The sequence below is a fragment of the Monopterus albus genome, unplaced genomic scaffold (assembly GCF_001952655.1).
Source record: "Monopterus albus unplaced genomic scaffold, M_albus_1.0 scaffold40.1, whole genome shotgun sequence".
Classification (NCBI taxonomy): domain Eukaryota; kingdom Metazoa; phylum Chordata; class Actinopteri; order Synbranchiformes; family Synbranchidae; genus Monopterus; species Monopterus albus.
In genome coordinates, this window is record NW_018127920.1 from 1,552,146 (window position 1) to 1,575,344 (window position 23,199).

The 23,199-nt window shown below is 41.7% G+C and overlaps 2 protein-coding genes across 3 annotated transcripts in view; both read right to left on the reverse strand.

Annotated features, from left to right (window-relative positions):
• The window catches only part of gcn1 (GCN1 activator of EIF2AK4), a 31,466-nt gene extending 15,507 nt beyond the window's left edge, over positions 1–15,959 (reverse strand). For both annotated transcript variants that reach the window (XM_020599195.1, XM_020599194.1), the window contains exons 1-40: positions 15,860–15,959; positions 14,457–14,559; positions 14,295–14,358; positions 14,018–14,149; positions 13,606–13,714; positions 13,339–13,437; positions 12,479–12,613; positions 12,214–12,391; positions 12,038–12,112; positions 11,762–11,890; positions 11,626–11,676; positions 11,429–11,527; positions 11,076–11,249; positions 10,832–10,984; positions 10,630–10,722; positions 10,452–10,527; positions 9,829–9,988; positions 9,414–9,603; positions 9,134–9,258; positions 8,749–8,927; positions 8,533–8,626; positions 8,340–8,453; positions 8,038–8,236; positions 7,793–7,945; positions 6,454–6,632; positions 6,107–6,187; positions 5,731–5,874; positions 5,347–5,471; positions 5,036–5,225; positions 4,856–4,926; positions 4,301–4,466; positions 3,960–4,154; positions 3,563–3,809; positions 3,256–3,377; positions 3,036–3,150; positions 2,603–2,782; positions 1,571–1,791; positions 1,377–1,445; positions 1,144–1,282; positions 859–1,055 (exon numbers count right to left, since the gene is read on the reverse strand). In XM_020599195.1, the coding sequence (XP_020454851.1) occupies positions 859–1,055; positions 1,144–1,282; positions 1,377–1,445; positions 1,571–1,791; positions 2,603–2,782; positions 3,036–3,150; positions 3,256–3,377; positions 3,563–3,809; positions 3,960–4,154; positions 4,301–4,466; positions 4,856–4,926; positions 5,036–5,225; positions 5,347–5,471; positions 5,731–5,874; positions 6,107–6,187; positions 6,454–6,632; positions 7,793–7,945; positions 8,038–8,236; positions 8,340–8,453; positions 8,533–8,626; positions 8,749–8,927; positions 9,134–9,258; positions 9,414–9,603; positions 9,829–9,988; positions 10,452–10,527; positions 10,630–10,722; positions 10,832–10,984; positions 11,076–11,249; positions 11,429–11,527; positions 11,626–11,676; positions 11,762–11,890; positions 12,038–12,112; positions 12,214–12,391; positions 12,479–12,613; positions 13,339–13,437; positions 13,606–13,714; positions 14,018–14,149; positions 14,295–14,358; positions 14,457–14,559; positions 15,860–15,877 (5,343 nt within the window). In that variant the 5' untranslated portion in view covers positions 15,878–15,959. The remainder of the gene's footprint in view (positions 1–858; positions 1,056–1,143; positions 1,283–1,376; positions 1,446–1,570; positions 1,792–2,602; positions 2,783–3,035; positions 3,151–3,255; positions 3,378–3,562; positions 3,810–3,959; positions 4,155–4,300; positions 4,467–4,855; positions 4,927–5,035; positions 5,226–5,346; positions 5,472–5,730; positions 5,875–6,106; positions 6,188–6,453; positions 6,633–7,792; positions 7,946–8,037; positions 8,237–8,339; positions 8,454–8,532; positions 8,627–8,748; positions 8,928–9,133; positions 9,259–9,413; positions 9,604–9,828; positions 9,989–10,451; positions 10,528–10,629; positions 10,723–10,831; positions 10,985–11,075; positions 11,250–11,428; positions 11,528–11,625; positions 11,677–11,761; positions 11,891–12,037; positions 12,113–12,213; positions 12,392–12,478; positions 12,614–13,338; positions 13,438–13,605; positions 13,715–14,017; positions 14,150–14,294; positions 14,359–14,456; positions 14,560–15,859) is intronic.
• A 1,180-nt stretch (positions 15,960–17,139) lies between these two features.
• Positions 17,140–23,199, reverse strand: part of vamp5 (vesicle-associated membrane protein 5) — a 6,925-nt gene continuing 865 nt past the window's right edge. The window contains exons 2-3 of the mRNA XM_020599294.1: positions 19,327–19,470; positions 17,140–17,789 (exon numbers count right to left, since the gene is read on the reverse strand). Of these exons, the coding sequence (XP_020454950.1) occupies positions 17,628–17,789; positions 19,327–19,470 (306 nt within the window). The 3' untranslated portion in view covers positions 17,140–17,627. The remainder of the gene's footprint in view (positions 17,790–19,326; positions 19,471–23,199) is intronic.

Sequence of the window (23,199 nt, forward strand, 5' to 3'; positions counted from 1 at the left end):
ACACACTCTTGTGTGTTACAGCCTGCTCAGTGTTTTATAACTAAGGTGTCACTTTATTTTTAAGCTCATTTAATAAGACAAGTTGAACCAGAACAGACTCATTTGGAGCAGCATAGAAACACATACAGTACACACATGGATCACTGTGTAGAGCTATGGGCAGCTTCTGCACAACTTCTATAATTAATTAAAGTCCCACTCCAGAAACATTTTCATTTTTATATTTGTATATAAAAATACTTTACTATAAACAATATGCAGTCTAACACAGCTTTTCCTCAAAAAAATTTCAGTGGGCCTCTGTAATAGGAATGAACATTGCCCCTCATTGTGCATTCCAGGATCTATGAATGTTGCCGTCATCCCTTATGTGGATTTGAATAATTTTGCACGCCCAATTTTTCAGTTTTTTTTTTGTTAAAAAAGTTTGAAATATCCAATAAATTTCGTTCCACTTCATGATTGTGTCCCACTTGTTGATTCTTCACAAAAAATTACAGTTTTATATCTTTATGTTTGAAGCCTGAAATGTGGCAAAAGGTCGCAAAGTTCAAGGGGGCCGAATACTTTCACAAGGCACTGTATGTCTATGGGTTAGATGCTCATTGGTGTAGACCTGACTATTGCTACTGCATAATTGATCAAGCTCACAAGGTGTCACCAGCTTTGTGCATACTTTGGAGTGACAAATCATACCAATGTACTTTGATATCAAAATGCATACCTCCTATGCAACATGTGTAAGCTTGGCAGGTCTGATGCTGCTGTACTTGCTATACAAAGTTTTAGACAGGAGTCAAGGCAAAATGGCCAGATGTAACAACGAAAGCCTTCTGGTCACAAGAGAGGAGCCAGTACCTTGAGAATGCAAGGGATGATGGGTCCAACATAGGGAGTAAATCTGTCTCCAAAAGTGAGGGGCAGGTAGATGAACATCATGATGTAACCATCTCTGACGTGGGAAGCAATGTCCACCTTGCTGGCTGTTTGCACCACATCTGGCATCAGCTTTTCCAGCTTCTCCACTCCCAGTCCAGCCATCACCTCAGCCAGACCTGACACCAGCACATAAATCATTCAGTGATTCACTTGTTGAATGACATTAAGCACAATCACAAAGGGAGAGCGTGGAGAACAACCGACCTTGTGCAGCTCCAGATCGATCTACAGAGCTCTGTTCAGAGGCCAGCGTCTCCATCAGCCACGGCAGAAGGTCATCAAAACAGGACTCGCCCATTCCCTTCACCATGGCACCCAGGGCCTTGGCTGAGACTGTCCGAACCTGTAGGGGAGACAAAGGGGTGCAGCTACAGCTTCAACTACACACACTCAGAACACACATTACTGTAGTACTGTTTAATCATCACTAAACACACCTCAGGCACGGGGTCCAGCAGAGAGGCCTTCAGCCCAGGAATAACACTAGGCAGGTAGGGTGACAGATCCTATAAACAATGACACATAAGCACACCATAAATTAACACAAATCATCGGAATACACTGGTTTCAAGGTCTAGTAAAATGTAAATTTGTTTACAGTTCATTGTAATATTTACATAATGCTGTGTACCTTCTGGTCAGTGAGGGAGTACATGTTGCCAATGATCTGAGCAGCCATCTTACGAGTGTCAGTGGAGCGATCCTGGAAGGCTCTCTGGACGATGGGCATAATGAGGGCCAGGGAAGGGGCATCGATGAAGTGAACAAATTTGGTGTCTAGCAACGTCTGCAGGCAAGTATGTGTCTTCCTGGATGGGTCAGTGAGAGCATCCAGCAGGATGGGGGTGATGGCTTAGAGAGGAACAATAACAGTCATTAAAATACTAGTTTACTAAACATTAGTGGCAAACAAAAGTAATTCTCAAATCTTTTTTAAATTTCTATGTTAGATGTTTTATAACTGTAATTTTATGTCATGGCTGGCATTGTATACTGATTTTTAAAAATACAAACATTTAGATTTAATGCTGGCAGAAGTTGAAATATTTCTGATTCTAACCATAAATATGGACTCAAGAAAGGGGTCACTACTTTGAAAATGCAAAAGATATGTTATTTTGTTGGATTGCATTATATTGTGAACTGATCCCTCGTTAGATGACAATATTTATCAGATACAGCCTGAATCAAGTCTATATGGCTAGCTTCAGAGGTAGTACATAAAACTGAGCTATTGTCTCCCATTACATTGTACAGATGATCATTTTAAAGTCTGTAACCCCTGTATCATCTGAGCTTATCAATAAGACCTTAAAGACAAGAAACAAAGATAGACAACCAAGCCTTTCTCAGGCTGAATATGCAAGTACTTAAAAGAGAATTTTTTTTTTTTTTTGTGTACAGCTGGGCCACCAACTTTTCATTCAGCAACTAAATTAAGTGGGCTGGTCCAACGTTTCAGTAGACACAATTAAAGGCAGTTTTGAATATTGTGGCGCCAACACTGTAATCATTAGAAATGGGCATATAGTCACACCAAAGGGGTAAAACAAACAAACAAAAAAAAAACATTGTGTATGTTTTTAAAAGCCCCTGTAAGTCAATGCTTTCAGACAGTTTACAGATAACAAGCCTTCTCTGTCCGAATGACTGAGTCACTTACCCAGGATCTCAGGGTTGCGAATGACTGAGCCGATCTGACGGAGGGCCTGCTGGCCAGCCTTCTGTACCTTCACGTGTGAGTCAGTCAGCACCTCAGTCAGCTTGGGCACAATACTGGGCAGGCAGGAGGACAACTGCTTGGGTGCACAGTAAGCCATGGCACCCAGCAACTCCACTGAGCCTGGAAGAAAGAAAAATATCATCTTAAAAGTCTTTACCTAGTACGCAACCATTATCACAATGGCTAGCAGCATCTATCTATATCTATATCTATAGATATATAGTAACATATATGGGAAGGCTTAATTTTCCCCAGCTATGTAAGCAATACCCAGGACATGCTAAAAACCTGGCAATGACCAAATCATTTTGCATCCTTAATTCTTAATATAGTCCAGACCTGTCAGAATCCTGAGCATGTGGGGGCTCCTCACCTGCTTTAGTTCTCCAGGATTCCTCCTCAAGGGCCACTAACAAGGAGGGGAGGACCAGCTTTACCCCATGGGCACTCAGGTTCCTCATTACAGCCTTGGCACAGTCATCTGCAGCCTGGGGAGGGAGAATAACTTTAGACAAAGATCATCCTACTGGACTTATTTGAGCAGAAAGAAAAATATTAGTCCAGTGGCCTTGGGATATGAGCTGATTGCTCACCTCTCTAACATACTGGTTTCCATCTCCAAAGCAGAGCAGGAGGTGTGGTAACACGTGAACTACATATGGCTCAAACAGCTTCCCCAACATGTTACACAGCATCTCGAAGGCAAACAGTGCACCTGCAAAAGGCAAACAGCAGGTTGACACAAAAATTACTTTGTTGCTGAACTTTTGAGTGCCTGTACGGTGGTGTCATATTGTATCCAGATACAATATGAGGATGACGTACTCTGACAACTTAGTATCTTCATAACGAAGCGTAAATTAACACCAAACAGTTCTGCGGTTGGATGATCGCACTGACCTTCCCTCCGTCTGAAATTTTTCTTGTCCTGGATGGCATCAGTCAGCGTGGTCATGATGTCCTGCTGTTTGAGCGCCAGGATCCCAAGACCTTTGACCAGGCCAGCCAGTCCGTAAGCTGCTCCCTTCCTCTCCGCATACTTGTCACTCTCTAGCAGTAGCTGCAGAAGATTTCTTACAATCCCTGCAGCATCCTCCTTGATGGCAGGGACTAAAGGAGGTAAACAGCTGGCCACAGACTCCTGGACCTGATGAAGGATGAGAAATCACATGGGATAATCAGAATTTTCCATTTCTGTCCAAAGGAGGGGCTAAAATACAAGCAATAGGAGTTTCAACAAAGTGGGATCTGTGTAAAAAGCACTCAGTACAGGGTGAATAGGGAATGAGTTGCTTACCTGCTGTGAAGGTGTAGACAGTGCACTGATGAGCTTGGCTACGATGGGTTTGACCTTGGGGTCATTTTTGTCCAGATGTTTGGCCAAGGAGCCCATGAGAATAACCACACTCTGACGGACAGAGTCGTAGCTTGCATCCTGGGGGGCATTCTTCAGAAACTCCTCAAATACTGGCAGCAGGGAGCTCACGTTGTCCTGTGACACAGAGCGGGTATACACGGTACAATGTGAGACATAAATGGTTATATAATGAATAGAGCATATTTTGAAAGTGTTGGTGTGTTTACGTAGTGAAATCTATAGATGCTGGTTGAGAAAAAGAAGTGAGAAGTGAGCTGTACCTTTCCGTGTGTGTTGAGGGCTGCAAGGGCAGCGTCCAGCATGCAACGCCGTACCTCAGTGTGGCGGTCGTTTAGAGCATCAGGAACAAAGAAGAGGAATAGAGGCGTAACCTGAGATTCATCTAGGTACTGGGACAGCTTGTTCAGAGCCAGAGCGATGCCACACCTGACAAAGATGTGTGTGTGAGACAGGCTCAGTTCACAAGAAGAACATTTAATATACTATGGTTTCTAGTAAGACAATAAGCAAACTGTCTGGGCTTTAGGCTAGAATGTAGTCTGAAAATTACACAGATAAAAGTAGCAAACCAGACCTAAAGAACTAGAAAGCTAGTTCTCTGCAGCCTGTTCTCTCATCAACATCCTTTTTTGTGGCACCTTATCCCTCCCTGTTGGAACTGATTCAGACACTGAGTAATAGGTTAATGCAGATATTATGGTGGTTAATTGTGCATTTATGAGCTTTGGTCCCTGAGACAACGTTCTAGTTTTGGCTACCAAGGTTTAAAAAAAAAAACAAAAAAAAAACATGAGTATGGTACAAGTCATCTTTACCTGGCCTCCCACTGGTCAGGTGGAGATTCAGAGATGACTCTGCCCAGAGCATCCAGCACTGGAGGTGCTCTCTTTAGAAACAAAAATAGAAGAATATACTTTGATTTCTGAGCCGACATTCATCCCCTAGCAGGAGCTATAGGAGTAATACTGTGATCTGGACATGGCATAGGGTCTCACATATAGTTTCTGGTGGTAGAGCTCAGTCAGTTGGCCAAGCACTGTAGCAGACTGGTCTCTGTACGGGGAGACGGCGCTTGACAAAGCTTCAGCCGCAGCAGAACGGATGGCCTCCTCGTGGTGAGTAACGTCTCCGATCAGCAGGGAGCAAATCTCAGGGACCAACTCCAGACCTAGAGACTCCCAGAGTCTGAGAAGAAAGATGAGCCAAGAAATTAGTTCTGTTGAAATTAAAACAGTTTTCATGGTGAGAAAACTGACTTTCAATATATATTGAGCAAGAAAAAAAAGGAACAAGAAATATGACATACTTTTGAGCCAAGGCTCGTCCTTCCTCCTCAACATCAAACCTGGCAACCCAGAGTCTACGCAGTAAACTCAGCCCGCTGGCCTCTGTGCTGTCTGTGGGCAGTGCAAACTCCATCTCCAACAACCCCTGAGGACAGACAGACTTGGGGTTAATATTTACACACAAAGCAGGTCATGTGAATACATGTGGGCAATATAACTAATCACAGTGTTAATATATTCTAAAGTTGCACTTCTGTCTCGGTCTAAGAACTTTATTCTTTGTCTTACATTTTGACCTCATAAAATCTGTAGAAAAAAAAAAAACAGCTGTAAATCTGTTTTAATACACCTCTTTAGAGCAGACAGCCTCAGCAAATACAAAAATGAACCAATCCAAAGCTCACTCTGAGGGCAGCGTCCCGGACAGAGAAGCAGGGTGACAGCTGGGCGTTGAGCAGGACATCTATCTCTGGCTGCTCTGCGACAGTGCAGCCCTGTCCTCCTCCAGCACTGGCACACAGAGCTGTCAGGCACTGAGACGCCAACACCTGAAACACACAGTGTGAAATGTCTCACATGACAGAGCTGAGCAGCAATTTTGTCATCCATGTGGGTATATTAAGTTTTTAGAAGAATACACAGAAAAAAGGATGGGACAGAGGAAAACAGAACAAAAACCACATACAGTAAATACAAAAATAAATCAGCCAAACAATAATGAAAAGCAGACATTTAAATTAGAAATTAATTTCAACTACATCAGTAAATTCCCTTGTTTACCTGGAGTCTCGGGGTGGCTGTGGCAATAATTCTGGTCAGTAGCAGCAGCATGTTGACACGTGGAAGCAGTTCAGGGCCGTTCTGACACAAGAACATCCAGCAGTTAGTGCATAGATCCATTATGTGACAAAATAAACAGTAGCACTGTCACATAAAGCCATTGATTTTTACAGACCAAGGACTCTGCTTACTAGCTACGAACAAGGTATGTGAACACAAAAGACATCTATGTAAATGACTGGTGCTTTAAAAACTGATGGGGTGCATAGCAACAATTTCTCACAGCTTTTGATTTTTTTTTTTTATGTTATCATTCATCTTAAAATACAAGAAATGTTTGCCTCTACCTCATCAATAATATCATCACTTTCTGTGTTGGCCCGAAGCTGTGAGTGTTCATTGATGACTTGCAGGGCTCTGGCCATCATGTTCTCCATCTCCTCTGTGCTGCCTGAAGACTCCCTGAGTGTGGCGTTGAGGAGAGGGAAGCAGAAAGAGAAAGCTGGAGCAGACAGTGGAGCCACATCTAAGGAAAAACAAAGACAATACAAAGAAACACGAGATCAGTCAGAACATCAGCACTGAATCAAATGAGATAACATTTTTAAGACAAACTGTGGACATTGGATCTCTGAACATCTCCAGTCTCATAGTGTCTCATTTTATCATTATGTTCCTTGCACAGAGTGGATTAAAATATCGGTCGATTGTTGTGACAAAACTATTTACTTGACAGTTTTCATCTGAAATGCTGCCTTGATATTTTCTGGAATGTTAAGACTATTTACTTCTTATTTCATTGGTAGTGAGAGATTCTATTGTCCTTAGATGATTTGGTTTTTTTGTTCGTTTTTTTATTTTTGAATTGTATTCTGTGGATGCTGACACCACATATGGTATATAAATATAGACAATGTGACTTGATCGCCCCCTGGTGGCTGCTTGCAGTATAGGTCATAAACCCTACCCCCTCCAAGTTAACAGAAGCACATGAGCCAAACTAAAAGCTAAAACTAGAAGTCAAATACATTTTCCCCAAATGTGATTTCTGTTGATTTGGTGATATCATGCTGATTTGTATACAGGTGGTCATTTTACTGACTGGTTGTTTTAAATAAGTTATTTGAAGATATAAACAGCAGGTGCCACTTCACATGATTTGACAGCTTTGATTGGCAGTCTGATGCTGTCTCTCCACCTCCTGTGGTAACGAGTCGTCCATTTTTATATACAGTCTATGGCTGACACATATTGGTGGTGTTTTTTCCATCATTAATATGATACTGTAACTGCTTCAGGTCTTTATAATTTGGTTCCCTTTTTGATTTGTTGTTAAAGCTTATTGCTTTAATATAAAATTGTGCCATTTCACATTGTTAATTTAAAGTCTGACAAAGGGCCATGTCTGAAACCATGTTGTTTATCTAATTAACTCATTATTGGCAAACACCAAGCATACATTTCGCTGTGTACCTGTCTATCAGGTGCACATTATGCAGTGCCTGTACTTCTTTCATTGTTGAGGCCATTTTGTCCAAGTCTAAACATATTCAACAATTTAAAACACTTCATTATTAGCAAGAAACATCAACACACTATTCAAAAAGGTGTGCATATATACCTATAAGCTGATAAAATGTGGTTGACTGTGAGGTTATAGTGTTAAGAGTCTGTGACTGCCCTCACCACCAGTCTTGCCTTCTCTCTGTGGAACAGTGTGACTGTGCAGCAGCAGTATAGTTCGGTGAGCTGCTGTATCCAAGTCCTCCTGTCCCCAGGCCTCGTCTAGATCACACTCCGGCTTCAGCAACCGTAAAGTCACATGGCCCACGAGCACAGCTAAAGGGAATAAAAAAAGACAGAATGATACCGACTTGAGATTCTGAGACAAACCTGTGTTTATTAATCCAATACCAAAACATGCCATGCACCTAGAAAATGAAGGTGTTTGGGCATGAGGCACACTCCGATGTCCAAGAAGACCTGCTGGATGCATGGAGCGGCAAGAGGGGAGTGTAGCAGGGGCATTAGGACCTGGAGGACAGCGGGGAGCTCCCTGGTGATCTGAGCTGGTCTCTCTGTCAGAGCAGCTTTCAGAAGACCCAGCACACTCTGCAACTCCACATCCAGCTGGTGACAGCAAGAGGCAAGTCATAAATCAACACAGAGAAATATAGAATGCCATGGTTCAGGCTGGTGTTATGAGAATCCTTTTAGTAACTTAGTTCCGTACCCCCTGAAGTCTCTTGCGAATAGAAGCCTCCTTATCAAGCTGCATTTGAATCATTTCCTTCTGCTTGCTGGTAAGCTGCACCTCCTCTTTGATGCCTTTTTTCTTCTTCAGCTCCTATAAGATTGAAGAGAGGTCAAAATACATTCCAGATTCTTAACACCAAAGAATACAGATAGTGGCAGGTGCACTTTACCTCCTGTAACTCAAGTTCGATGATCTGCTCCTTGTAGGAGTAGGCTTTGTTCTCTCTCTTCATGTTGGCTTTCTTGGTGCTTTCTTTCTGGGCACTGCAGCAAGTGTACAAGTGAAAGGCAGAAAGTGAGTAGCTGTTCTAAATAACAAATAATCAATCTGAATGACACTTCTGGAGATTGTCATTGAGGCTGGGATCCTGCAGGCTGTGGATTACCTCTGGATGATGCTGTTGTCGTATAATATTCCCTCAGGTGTCAGCATGATAGCATACTCCTCCCTAGTGACATGAAGAAGAGTGGGTTGGGAAAGCCCCTCAGTGACATGACTGATTACCCGCGGTAACAGCTTGTTGGGGGAAAGGGCTGAGAGGGCACCGACAGCATTTCTGACCGCCTGGAGAGAAGAATATGACCACTAAACATCCTGGTATCATGTACAGTACATCAGCAAGAATCTTTTGCAAGATATTCGGCACATTTTTACATCATGTTTGCATGTTTCAGTTATTGGTTTTGTGCCAGAAATCAGGTAAGTACCTGATCCTTTGTGTATTAAAGTAATTTAAATGAAGTGTAAGGAGTTGTGTGTTGTTGCCAGACCTGGTTGTCTGCATTGACCTCCAGCAGATGTGGCAGAATAGCCTCCAGATTCTTTTCTATAAATTCTTCAGCTTTTATGTTCATGGAGGAGAGCAGAATAGGCCAGAGGCCATGGCGAGCTTCAACTGAAAGAAATGCATGGAGAGGGTGAAATGTTAAATGTGGGACACAACACTAGTACAATATTATTAAAGTACAAAAACCTGATTACAGGAGTCAATATGACTGTGGTAAACAGGTAAACAGCAGGTTCATTCTGGAGAGCAACTCATTCTACTACCTATGGATGGATGATGAGTGACTATGAGGAGCTCCATGGCCAAATTTCCTGCTTCAGTGTAGTCACCCCATTGGCCGGCAGCGGAGCAAATGACACACAACGCATCCAGAAGGACACGAGGGGGAATGTAGCTGCGACCCAGTTCAGTCAGCTCTCCTGACTCTGACACCAGAACTTCCGGGGGTAAAACCTGACAGTTTACAACATACAGTCAGCAACACTCAGGTTGGAAAAGAAACATGACCTTGTTCTTTCACTTTTAAACTGTTGCATTTGTACATTTCACAAAATGTATTGAAATAAATGCGGCAAATGGCCCAGGAAGCAAAACATCTACCCAACATACAAATGATCAGCTGACATGGCCTATTATTAGCTGTGTTTTTCAGGTTTATGAGAAACCACCATTCTGTACTTTGTGTTTGTTGATGACCACACGGAGCTCCCCAAGAAGGCCATGAGCCAGGCTAGATCCACCCAGAGAAGAGAGCAGCTTCCGGATTGTCTGTTGTGCCTTCTTCCTCACACTCCAACTCCGAGACAGCAGAACTGCAACTGTGGCGTGATGGTACATCCTACAGAACAGGTACATGCAGGTCAGAACATTTAGACTTTAGACAGAACCTCTCATAAAAACAAATATATACTAGAAATCAGTGAATATACTACCACAGGGATACAGAGATGTGTATATTTTTTTTTTACAATTTATGACAATTTAATCCTGGTAAAAGTACTTGTAAGTATACATAAACTGGGGGATGCATCTTTAATAGTGTATGCGCCATCCCGTGGACCACAATCAGTTTCTGGCAGTCAATCACTTTTTGCCTAAATGCAATAATTACAATCTATTTTATTGTACTATTAAAAAAAAAAAAAAGCATTTATAAAGTTACATTCTCTGGGTATGCAGGCAAGGCAGTGAGACTCATCGCAGCTGCTGGTAGATACATGGATGAAATGGAGGATGTACTCTTAAGTGTTCTATGTCACTTTCAGGGCAGGTGTTGTGTACAGGTTAACAGACAAACTCACTGTGATTTGCTGGTGTTAAGTCTGTGGGCATGGTCCAAAAAGAGCCTTTCAGAGAGCAGCAGCACTGTGAGCAGAGCTAGAGTGCAACACACAGAAATCATTTCACTGACAGTCATGTCAGTGTCCCTTGACATTTCAAATTACTCATCATGATAGCAGGAAAAAAAAACTGCCTTACTTTCCTCATTGGCCTGGGAGAGGAACTTCTCTGTGGTGAACAGGGGCTTCTTTTTATCTAAAACCAGTTCCCAAAAGCTGGAAAACTTAGCCTCTGCACAGATAAAAAAAAAAAAAAATTATTACTTTAAATCATTATCACTTGCTATCCTTGTGCGAGTTCTCCAGTAGTCGCCATAAATGAGAAAAAGTCATTCCTTCACCTGTCTGTGTCTCCACCATAGCTAGTCGACTCAAAAGAACAGAAGCTGCCGCACCTTCAGCAAGCAGAGCATGCTGGGAGTTTTGTGCCGCAGCCTTCTCCACTGTTTGGAGGAGCAAGGGCATAAGGTCTGAGGCCTGGGCCAGGGTGTCACCTAAATACCAGAGAAAATATAGTTTTTAAGACAGGCGATGGTTTTATCTCACACACTGAACACACAGCACAACATCCTGTGTGTGACTGACCTTTAAAGGCTCTCAGCATGGCTTGCAGGTAGGCGTGTCGAACCAGAGAGGTAGAGGTCTTCAGGGTGAAAGCTTTCTTCAACCAATCCAGCAGAGCGGTGGGAACTTCGACTGTGAGGCGACTGCTCCAGTGGGAGAGCACAGACACCGCATGCACTAAAGTGCCCTCGTGAACTAAATAAAACAGAAAACTAAGTACTAGACCAAAACATTACACTGTGACTTTGCTAAGAATTTCCAGAGCCAAAGCATAAACTTGCATTATCTGCTTTTATTGTCTCATGTTCCTAAAGTTAATAAATCTGTAAAACACACATGCAGGAAGGAGGGGAAACAAGACAGAGCAACACTACCTTCTTGTTGTAAATAAGGGATAAACATCACAGTGACTGCAGAGCTGAGAGTCTGGCTGGAGGTTCCTGACACAGCATGATGGCTGCAGCTGGCAATCCCTATGTCAAGAGGAGGAAAAGTCTGGAGTTGAAAAAGATTGTTTGCATTTCTATCTGATGGGCGGTGAATAATTTAAAGCGTTTTCAAGGCTTCCTACCTGACAACACACTCATCTTTTGGGCAACAACTGTGAGTTTTCCTTCAGATCCTACAACCACCACAACAACAATTATGCTTCAGGTGAGCAAAACCAACATGATCAAAACAATATTTCAACTGAAAAGGTAAGCAACCTCCAAGGATCTTGAAGAGGTGTGTGACAATGTCCTGCACAGCGGTGGGGTCACTGCACTGCTGGACCAGGTTCTGCATGGCCTGGACTGCCTCCTCCATCAGCAGGGCATTATTAGCTTTCAGCTGGCCTGGAACATAGATACTGTTATGCTAAACTGACCGCCCAGTCTCTCAGTCATCACTGTTTCTCTTGGGGCAGCACAAAGACACATTTTTAAAGTTCCAAAAAGCAATACATGCACATCTAGTCAACTGAGCATCCATTAAGACCTTACTTGCTATGGCCTTTCCAATATCCAGGGCATACTGACTGAGATCGAGAGTCACAGAGGACAGCAGGCAGGAGACGGCTGAAAAGAAACCAGACAGAATTTTATTCCACCGTGTGAGAGCTACCTGATCATTCAGCAGTTAAGTCCTAAACAGTATCATTAAAACTAAAGAGTCTCACTCTGCATAGCATTCTCTGGACTGCGGAGCATTGTCTTCTGCACTGCAGGGAGTAGCAGCTCCTTGAACTCAGAGTGGGACACATGACGAAGCAAGGAGTCACTTTTGTCCAAAATGTGCTGTTGTGGTTTTGTTTTGATCATAAGAACCGACTTTATGTACAGGTCCAACATGGCACTCTGAAAAATAGCACACACAAGGGTCCAGTTTGCAGCCATTTTTGCAGACTATTACTAAAATCTAAGAAGACAAATCAGAAATCTCACCTTATGCTTCTCTATTGTAGCTTTGCCTTTCTGAGCTGTGCAGAAATCTAAACACACCCCAAGCATGGCAAGAGTTGTAGGGCTTTGATCCAGACTCAGTAGAGTACTGATGTATTGATCAACCAGTCCAGGGTTCTAATAAAGACAGACAAACTGTCAGACCGATCCAGACCTGAAGTTTAAAAACGTGGGGAATACCGGGGCGACATGCCTCTTCAGCTGATGCATTTAGTAGAATGGAATTCTATGTGTTGTGTGAAACATGCGTTAAAAACACCTCTAAATCTGTGGGTAAGTCAGAGAGTCTAGTAGAGCTTGTCTTGTGCCTGAGAATGTGAACAAACTCATCAACTTGCAAAGCTGAACAGAGTAGTATTGTTGGGAAACAGTGTATGTTTGGTTTATACTGCACTTTATGTTGACAGTGAAGAAGTGTTCCTGTTCCTTATGGTTTTAGCCAGAATTTTAAAGCAAACTATTTAACTTTTGGCCAAATAAATAAAAAGCAATGTTGAGATCAGCAGTGCCCTCCAGCCATTTTATAAAAAGTGAATTGAACCACGACTCCAAAACCATGATCCTGTGAATTTTATGAACCGTTCCACCCCTACTCTACATTGTCTTGCTGGACTGGAATGAAAGCCATCGACAACTGAAAATAGTTTTGTCAAAAAGCCCCCTAGTTTGGTTCCAGATCTCTTCAGTACCCATTGACCCCCGACTCCCATGTCTCTGACTTTTGCCATGTGTCAAATAGAGTAAATGAAAATGAAACCAAATGGCAGTTCAGTCTGGTTCAATCAACCCCTCTGACAAGATCAACATGCATGTCTCTTAATGTCAATATGTTCGATACTCACTTCCTGCCAGAGGTGACTGAAATGCTTAAGACTTGATTTCTGAGCCGTGGTTTTGGCTCCACCCACCACTTCAGCCACAAGAAGGCTCTGAATCTCCACCTAACAGAGAGGACAGCAGATCACAAAGTGATAGCAACAGCCAGAGTAAAACACTAACCCTGGGAAACATGGGCAAATTCTGAGTGGCAGGGACATTTTTCTGAGAGTCAGACAATATCAATAAATGTGTGAGAGATGTAATAACACCTTAAAAAGTCTTTCACTGACCATTTTCTTCCAGATAGGTCCTGCTCTTTTCTCTGGGACAGAAAACACACTGGGGACTAAAAGGCAGGTCCAAGACAAGCCGATGAAGGCGGCAGAGCCTGTGCTTTTACTGTGAATATAATGAGAGAAGCAGAAGAGGACACCCTGAATATAATGCAACCTCAGATTGGACACTCATCTATCATTTTCAATGTGCTGTTTATGATCTTTATCACCCATTTATAAACATTCCTTTTAAATGTCCTGCTTTCAGTTTGTTAATTCTGCCTCATATTCTATAAAACAGTGAACAGACAGTGTTACAGTATAATAATAAAGTTTATCACATTCTTGCTAACTGCAGTCATCATGAAAAGCACTCTCTTTCATACTTTGCGTATAAAGCTGTGCTATACATAGTTGAGAGCAGTACCTGGGCTGTCCATTTTTGCTGATGATGCCACTGTTTAGCAAGCAGTGGAGGAGGCTGGTCACCAGGATGTCAGGCTGACTGTCAGCCAGCTGGGCAATGACAGAGAGCAGCTCTCTGCGAGACGCAGCATCCCTGAGAAGCACACATACTCATGTAAACACGTAGGATACAAGAGTACACTAAGGCTTCACTAAAATGAGAACATCACATGAAAAAATTGCTTTGTGCTTGGTTTGGTTTTCTTGTGGCTTAAAGTGACTACAGTACGTGCACCTACCGATATCTGTGCGGCGTGAGACAGAAGAGCTTGCACAGCCCTTTAATGGCAGGTTCTGGTAACTCTAAAAAAGATATTTTAAAGAAGCATTGGTGGTGATTACAGCACCTATTTTTTATTACAGCATTTTAGTGTAGGAAACTTTGTAATAAAATCTCTCACCTTTGCCGTTTATACACTGTCTCAGCTCTCTGAATATCTCCTTGCGCTCTTTCACACTTGCTGTAGTAACTTTTACAGCAAATTTCTTCAGTGTGTCTGAAACCTGAAGTAAACAGTGACATTTAGAATGACTGAATGACCTACAGTCCAGGACCAAGCGGTATTCAATTCATGAACATGTGGGACCAGTAAGGACAGCTTCTTCTCACATTTGAGACTCTGAAACTAGGGAATACTTGGCATATTGTCCTGAAGGCTTTAAATGATTGGCTGATTAACAGGAAGGTATTGCTAAATGGACAAATGATCTCAGCTGCATTTACATAATTATCAATGTATACTTGAAATCCTGATGTTAAGATCTGAGCCTGTATTTAATAAATTTGTAAGAAGAGTAAAACAATCATGGCTGAGTGTGAACAATAAGACACATTTATCAAGTGACTAGGCTGTATTACCACAGACATACCCTGCACCTTAACAGTCGCATTGATGGGCCTATGCCTTTTCATGGACCAATGAGATAGTGAACTGTTCGACAAGTCCAATTGGAGAAAAGGATTCCTCTGTTTAAATGCTGAACAGATGCCAAAACACAGCACACTGGTGTGTAATACTCAGACAGTACAGTACACCGGGAATGCATGTTGCTGAATAACATCACATACAGTACAACGCTTGTGTCATTTCCCCTGAAGACATCAAATACAACGTACAACGCTTGTGTCATTTCCCCTGAAGCTGTTCTGGGTGGGAATGAGACTGCTTGAAAGAGAGAAATTAGACAGAAAAGAGAACAGAAATGTGGACTTTTTTCATCTTTGCTGAACAGCTCTTTATGTAGTTGACTACATCAATAAAAAATATACCTCAAAACAAATGAAGCCCTTATTTTAAAATCAACTGGGGAGGAACGTCCAGCAGAGTCAGCACTGTCACTGTACCAGCACCTACCACAGTCAGTGGCTTATGTTCTGTATATTTTTACATTCACAAAGTTAACTATTAAAATTTACTACCTGTGGAAGGCGTGGCTTAATTAACATTATCACATAAGGTGCTTGTCTGTCTGAATTAAGGAGCTCAAACCAATTTAAGTTAAATCTCCTTAAAACTTAGGCTACAGGCCGGTACTACCCAGAAAGGCTTGGTCTCACCTCCCGCCGCCGGTTATCGTTAGCTCCAGCAGCCCTCACACCGAGCCTACGTAGCACTGAGCTAACAGCCTGTTAGCTAGCTGTTGCTCATTTCTGCTCGTTTCTTTCTGAACACCAAAACACACTCGTGTGTTTATAAAGCGATACACACGGTGCAGCGAATTTGGTTTCCACACAACTTATATAGCATTCTGTAACCGGACAGCATTATATATATACGTATACATTAAAAACAACCACACAAACCTGCGTGTCCGCTGCCATCTTGCCGGTCAGATGCAGGAAGAAATTGTTGATATCACTTCCAGGTCACAACAGCTACGTGACTTACATTACTGATCTAGTGATGGGGAGTTCGGATCACTTTCCTGATTCGGTTCTTTGAATCTTTTTTCGAGTCATTTCATTCACTTCAGCAGAATGTAATTAAAATGTTACATATTAATTCCCCATTTGGGATAGTTATTTCCTTTGCTATAAAACTTTATAAATAAAAATAAACAATTGAAGAGTCAGTCTCTATTATTAAATAACTGCATATAGGTTAAACACAACACTCAGATTTATGCATGAACGTGTACATTTCTATTTTCTACACTGCGGGGTTAGCTGATGTTTATATTTGTTAATACAAAGAAAAAATAAATAAAAGTAAGTACATAATTAAGAAAGAAAGAAAGATTTTCCCTGATGAAGTTTAAAGCATTAACCAACTCTTTATTAAAACATTCAGTGTTATGGAATGAATGCCAGTGTACAGTGTGTCTACATGTTGACTGCAGTGACTTCAAGAAGTTCAATTTATCTGAAAAGACTCACATGGATAGGATTACCAAGAGCAGAGACTGACAGTTGTGATTATGAATATGATATACAAACAGACCGCCTGAATTTCAAGATTTCATACACCATCAACAAAACTCTTAGTAAACGGTAACTATAAATAAATGGTGGAACACATAAAAAAATGAGTGGAACTCATTTCCTCTGCACTGCACACTTACCTGTAATAAAAACACTGTCCATCAGGGGTCATTCTGTTATTCTTTACTAAAACTGCAGAGCAAACCACAATTAAATAGAAATTATATTTACAATTACCAGTTCCAGGCCCAAACTTTCCCTAAAAGATTATTGAGAATATTTAGGCTTTAAAATATTTTTTCCATGTGGATCATGGCTATAGGTCTTAGACCTTTGGCTAATGGACTGCATCAACCCAAGTTTATTCATCATGTGTTGGATATGACTTGAGACAAAACAACAGAAACAAGACAAAATACGAGCAGTTCAATACATGAATCTCTTGTCTGTACACATCTTGCATGCTATCCTGATGTATAGAACCCTACCTACCCTACCTATTATTTGAAAATAATATTACAAAAACAAAGATTTTCTGAGAAAAAAATATGGAATAATTCAAACTCCAATGAATCAATCAAAATGTAAAAATGTAACAACACAGGCAACTTTGAGGACATTTCATTTTTTTACAACAAAATATTATGTTCATTTTTTTTTTTCAAGTTAAGCCATTGAAAGACCAAGTTTGACACCTGTTCTGTTTTCTCCTGTGTATTCTCTCTCTCCCCAGATCATAATGTGATGATGTACTTTGATGAAGTGGATTATCTTTGGTTCATCAACCAGTGCTGGCAATTTTCAGCTCTGCTGACAGGTGCTCTGGAATGTGAACCACTATGTACAAGCAAACAGTAGCAGCCTAATGATGCTTGGTTCAAAATATTATTAATTTTCTTTTTTAAGACATTTAATCCATGCATGCACTGGTGTGTCATGTGGGCCGGACAGAGACCTGACCTTTGAAAATGTGTAAAAAAGGAGAAGCAGCAGCCAAGCAACCAGTGGTACCATATCAAGTGAAGCATGGGACTGATACTCCCATAAATATCTCTGAACACAGAAATATTACAAACTAAGCAGCTCATCGAGATGTCTGGACTCCTCTTTTCCAAGACCTTTTATGTCTGTTATTCCCAGTATCTCATTTTCAGTTTTTCGGCACAAGAGCGTCCACAATGGCAAAAATTATAAGTCCAACAATGACGAGTGCTGCTACCACCCCGATGCTAATAACCACCACTTTCAACTTCTTGTTCTCCCATCTCTTCTTTTTCTCCACCTTAGCAGTGGTCTTTTCAAATCTTTTACCCTGGGGAAAAACATACACAAAGAGAAGTTGTTACATTTCACTATTGTGGAACAAAATTCTTTTTAAATGAGTCTTGAGCATATGACCAATGCAGGACAGCATGAGCCCAAAGCAGGCACGCTGACTCTCAAGACACTTCCAAAGACTAGTTAGAAATTATATCTGTTGAAGAACAACAACAAATCTTTTCTGTAATGAACCACAAACTAAATTTGTTTTTCATGTGTATTTAAGAGGAACTCTGTGTGAGTTCATTCCCCAGATGTTTCTGTACTTTGCCTTTCTTTAAACAGTCAGTACGTTTATATTAACAATGGATCACATGACCACTTCAGTGCATCCAGGGTTTTAGAAGTAGGTGACAGTGTTGTAACAGTGGAAGACTGCCCCACCGGCCTGTGTTACATCACATCCTTGAGCAATTGCCACAGAAATAAAAAGCAAACAGACTGAACTACAACATTACAGTTTTGTTTCAGTTTCACACTCACATTGTTTTTCATTGCAGCTGGCAGCTGTTTTCAACAAAAAAGCTTCAAAACCCCACTATATATTAAATGTACGGAAACAAATGACACAGTTTTGTTTTTTCTTGTGTTATAAACAGCTGCCTGCTGTTTAGAGCAACAAGGCTGAACCAACACAATAAAATGTGGTGTGCAATATCAAAAAAATAGCTGAAAATTCTCTGCTGGTTCATCAATGTGAGCATCTCCTTTCACATCACATGCAGTCATTTAATTAACTGTTAAAAGATCAATATTGACTGGTCAGCTTTATCATGGGGCAAAAGGTCATTCCTAAGAATTTCTGAGCTTCAGACTGAGAGCTTGCTTTCCTAGTTTCCTGCTTCCCAATGCATGCTATTTGAAAGTGTATCTACATAAGTACTTCCTAAACTTAAATTTGCTGTTATACAGTAGTTCTCTGAGAACTGATCAGCAGTGTCATGTAACAGGCCAGTGGGGCAATGTGGGAACGACGTGATCCACTTTTCAGCCCCTGGACTGACATTCCTGGTATAAACGAGGAAATACTCTTCTAAAAATAAAACCATAAAACACAATCTGGATGTAAATTGCATATTTGTTTTCCTCTCCAGGTCCACATAAGGTATATTTCTAGATGGTAAATGGACTGTATTTATATAGCGCATACTTCACAGTGTGTTACACTGGCCAAAGCGCTTTACAGGAGATCATACACATTCACACACACCGATGACGAGAGGCTGCCGCACACTGGCGCCAATCGAACCACCGGGAGCAATTTGGGGTTCAGTGTCTTGCTCAGGGACACTTAGGCATGCGGGGAGAGCGGGAGTTGAACCACCAACTTGCTGGTCAGAAGACGACTGCCCTACCTCGTAAGCCACAGCCACCCCATAACAGTATGACATTTACCAGTTTCTATCCCTATGCGGAATTAATTTGTGCCATTTGCTTCACTCACTGACTTTATCTATACAATCCAGACACATCCACATAGTTAAAATAGTGTGGTGTGATGCAAAGTAATGATGTTTCCCTCAGCTTACCTTCTCCAGCAGCAAATCAGCCCTATCCTCTAGTTCGTGCAGTTTGCCGGATCGCTCATCAGCCTTGTTCATGGTGTCCATCATAATCACCTTCACCTCCTCCACCTCGTCCTGGGCCTGCTGCAGGGGGCTCTTCCCATTCTTCTGTTCAGTTAATACACACAACATGGTTAGTGAGTGAGGCATGATGTGCACGTATCTACTCATTTTGGAGATTTTTATCAAGAATTGCTGTGCTTACATAGTTTGGACTTGCCTAGTGCGATAAAAAAAGATGGATAGTGATAATGCCCTGTTGTTACTAGCAAGTGTCAGCTATAAGCTTCTGGGGAGAACTCCCCAGGTACAAAGAATGTGATGCATGTTGAGATAAACAGAGGAAGTTGGATCACATGCACAGTTAGCTTAACTAGTCAATGCCACCATGAAAGTTAAATATGTAGAGTGCATCCCTAGTAATGCACATTCACCACCAGAGACTAGAATAAAAATATGAGGAGCTTATGGATGCCCTCAAAAGCCCAAAATAGAAGGATTTGTTCCATAACTGGTTGTAGCACTAGACACCCCGAGTCAGCATGTACTTATTTCTCAGAATTGCACATCCAATTTTTGATGACCACTCTAGCAATTCAGTCATCCTGTGCTCGTAAACATCAAACTGAAGCGGTGTCATTCTTTCCCAGTAGGACCCCAATATGAAGGCCTCTACTGGAGCTTTCAGAAAAGCATTCTCTGCACCAAGAAGCTGCAAAAGACATCATTAAAATGATGAGGGCAATTAAATTGACAAAATGGCTTTGAGTCAAACCATTACAGGTTTTTGAATGCAAAGTTGTGTCCTAGTGCTTAAAGAGGAATTCCATCCATTTCCATCAAAAGGTCTGCTTACTAGTCACAGGGAGAATTACTCAGCCAATAAAATAGTTGTTGGATTGTTTTCTGAGCCTTAGGAGGGAGCTGTGTCACCTCTGAAGAAAAAATCCCCAATGATGTCATCAGGGGGTCACAAAACTTAAAAGAAGATAGGGAGCATTTATTTTGGAGCTTGATCTATTTTAGGGACTAATATAGGATAGTTGGGCTTCAGCTTAAGATAAGATAAACCATTATTAGTCCCACGACAGGGAAATTCACACCATTACAGCAGCAAAGGGAAAAAGACACTCAGTTTTAAGAATCTAAAAGTAACAAACAAGGTATTATCAATATAAATATAAACAATTGTGTTATAATAATAAAAAGTAAGATGTACTGTGGGCAGCACGGTGGCGCGGTGGGTAGCGCCGTTGCCTCACAGTGAGAAGGTTCCGAGTTCGTGACGTTTCTGTGTGGAGGTTGCATGTTCTCCCTGTGCTTGCATGGGTTCTCTTTGGGTACTTCGGCTTCCTCCCACTGTCCAAAGACATGAGGCTTAGGTTGATTGGTGATTCTAAATTACCCATAGGAGTGAATGTATGTTTATTTGGACTTGCCTAGTGCGATAAAAAAGATGGATAGTGATAATGTCCTGTTGTTACCAGCAAGTGTCAGCTATAAGCTTCTGGGCAGAACTCTTGGGGAGGACTGTGTTTATGCCGCCTTTCACCCGATGCTGGCTGGAATTGGTTCCAGGCCCCCGCAAGACCATTCGGGACTAAGCGGTATAGAAAATGAGAGAGAGAGAGAGAAGATGTATTGTACACTGGTATGCTGTGTATTTAGTTATTCAGTCTGTGGGTGTGTGAGGTCGACTTGGAGTGGGGGATCTCCCGGGAACAAGGCTGGCTGTACAGTCTGACAGCAGCAGGAAGGAAGGACCTTCGATAACGCTCCGTCTTATAGTTGGGGTGAAGCAGTCTGTCACCGATGGAGCTACCCAGTGCTGTCAGTCTCATGCTCGGGGTAGGAATCCTTCTCAAACAGGGATGTTAGCTTGACCAACATCCTCCTGTCTCCCACCACCAAGGTCAAGGGGACCTCCCAGGACCAGGCTGGCCCTCTTGACCAGTTTGTCTAGTGTTTTCCTGTCTGTGGTCGAGATGCTGCTGCCCAGCAGACCATTCCATAGTGCCAGATGTCCCTGTTGCGTCGAAGAAGGTGCTCAGGAGTGTCCCCTGCACTCCAAATGACCTTTGTCTCTTCATCAGTTAGAGTCTGCTGTGGCCTTTCTTTTAAAGTGCCTCAGTGCTGTTTGACCAGTCCAGTTTATTGTTGAGGTGAACACCCAGGTATTTATGAGTCCACTCTCTCAGCGTCCATTCCCTGGATGTTGACAGGGGTCTGAAGGGGGTGTCTGTGCCTGAGGAAATCCACCACAAACTCTTTGGTCTTCCTGCAGTTCCACAGACACCAGTCTGTCACAGTCTTGGATCAGTTTAAGTACTCAGATGGTTTATTTCTGCTGCTGTAAGGCATCAGTTTTGTATTTACTTTAAAAAGTTTTTAGCTCCTTTTGAAATTTTGATTTATGTTTTTCATTGGAACAATCTTTAAAAATCCGAATGAGCATTTTACAGCTCGTGTTCTAGACAAGCTGCCAAATGAAAACTTCCAGCTACGTCTCTAAATCTGCCTGATATAGATCAGACTGGCTTGCTGTTTGTTTGTTTTAGAAACAGAGCAACAGCCTTGTGGTTCATTTCAGAACGCTGCTGTGGTGTGTTTAATGACAAGCAAGGCAAGAGTATGTTCATTTGTAAGTGTATAACTAAAATAATTATTATTGAACCATGTAATAGAACAAAATTGTTATGAACTTTCCCCAGCAAATTCAAAGTTTAAATGAAAAGAGAAATGAAAAGAGAAACAAGTTATGACAAATGAGCGTAATAAAATGAAGCAGGACAGGTTTTCAAAGATCATATTACACTGCGGCAGTTGTTTACAGCAACATCTGCGATGTGGGCAAAGCAGCCCCAAGGGACAGGACATGAGTTAAGTGCAACAGCTGGTGAATGTTTGATAAGAACCTTGGTGAAGTATATTTTGAGAGCAGATTAGCCTCAGAGTAATTAATATCCCGACAGATTTTTCCTTCACCTTTGCCCTCTCTAACATGAGTGGAAACCAGCATCTCAGAAGTTAACAGAAGTACAGACGACAGATAGAACAGAACAATTACGTTCTCACGATCTTGAATTGGTTCATAATTCACTCCATTTCCTGTAGAGACTTTCATTAGCAGGATACTGTATTTCCGAGTTCACAGCAGGCATGTGAACCCGGCTAAGAAGAGTAAACCTGTTTCTTATCAATGGCTGAGGAAAACTGATTCACAGATGCCCTGAAAGTCAGGTTATGTCATTCTGGGCACAGCAATAGAAGCTGAACAATAGTCTGTTTAAAATTCAGCTGGCCTAGTCTTAACACAGGAACTGCTGCCCTTTCCAGTTCCCCTCCTTGCTTCCTTCCTTCACTCCCTCCCTCTGCCAGAATTAATGTACCTGGCATTATCCAGGGAAACAACATTCACACCTTATAGCATAATCACTGCAGTCAGTACTAGCAGGTTAATAACCTTATGCTTCCAGTAATAGAGTTCAGTCATAGGCTACTTAAAGACAGGCACGCAAGAAAGTTTCTGGGATGTGACCTTTGCTTGTGTTCACCACCACAGATGTGTTCTAAATTATTAACTTAATGAACTGGCTTCACCTTGTAAATATAAAAAATAAGAGAGGGCCCACGAGACAATATTTTTACTTAAACTGATTTGTTTTATTTACACCTATCTCATCTATCTCGTCACACATGCTACTACTGCTCCTCAATTTAAATCTAAAATTGTTATATGATTCACTTCATTACTCCAACTATATCAATATGACGAAGACATTCATCATGCTTTTGTTTATTTGGGATTAAATTTAGCCTATGTAGTTACTTACATTT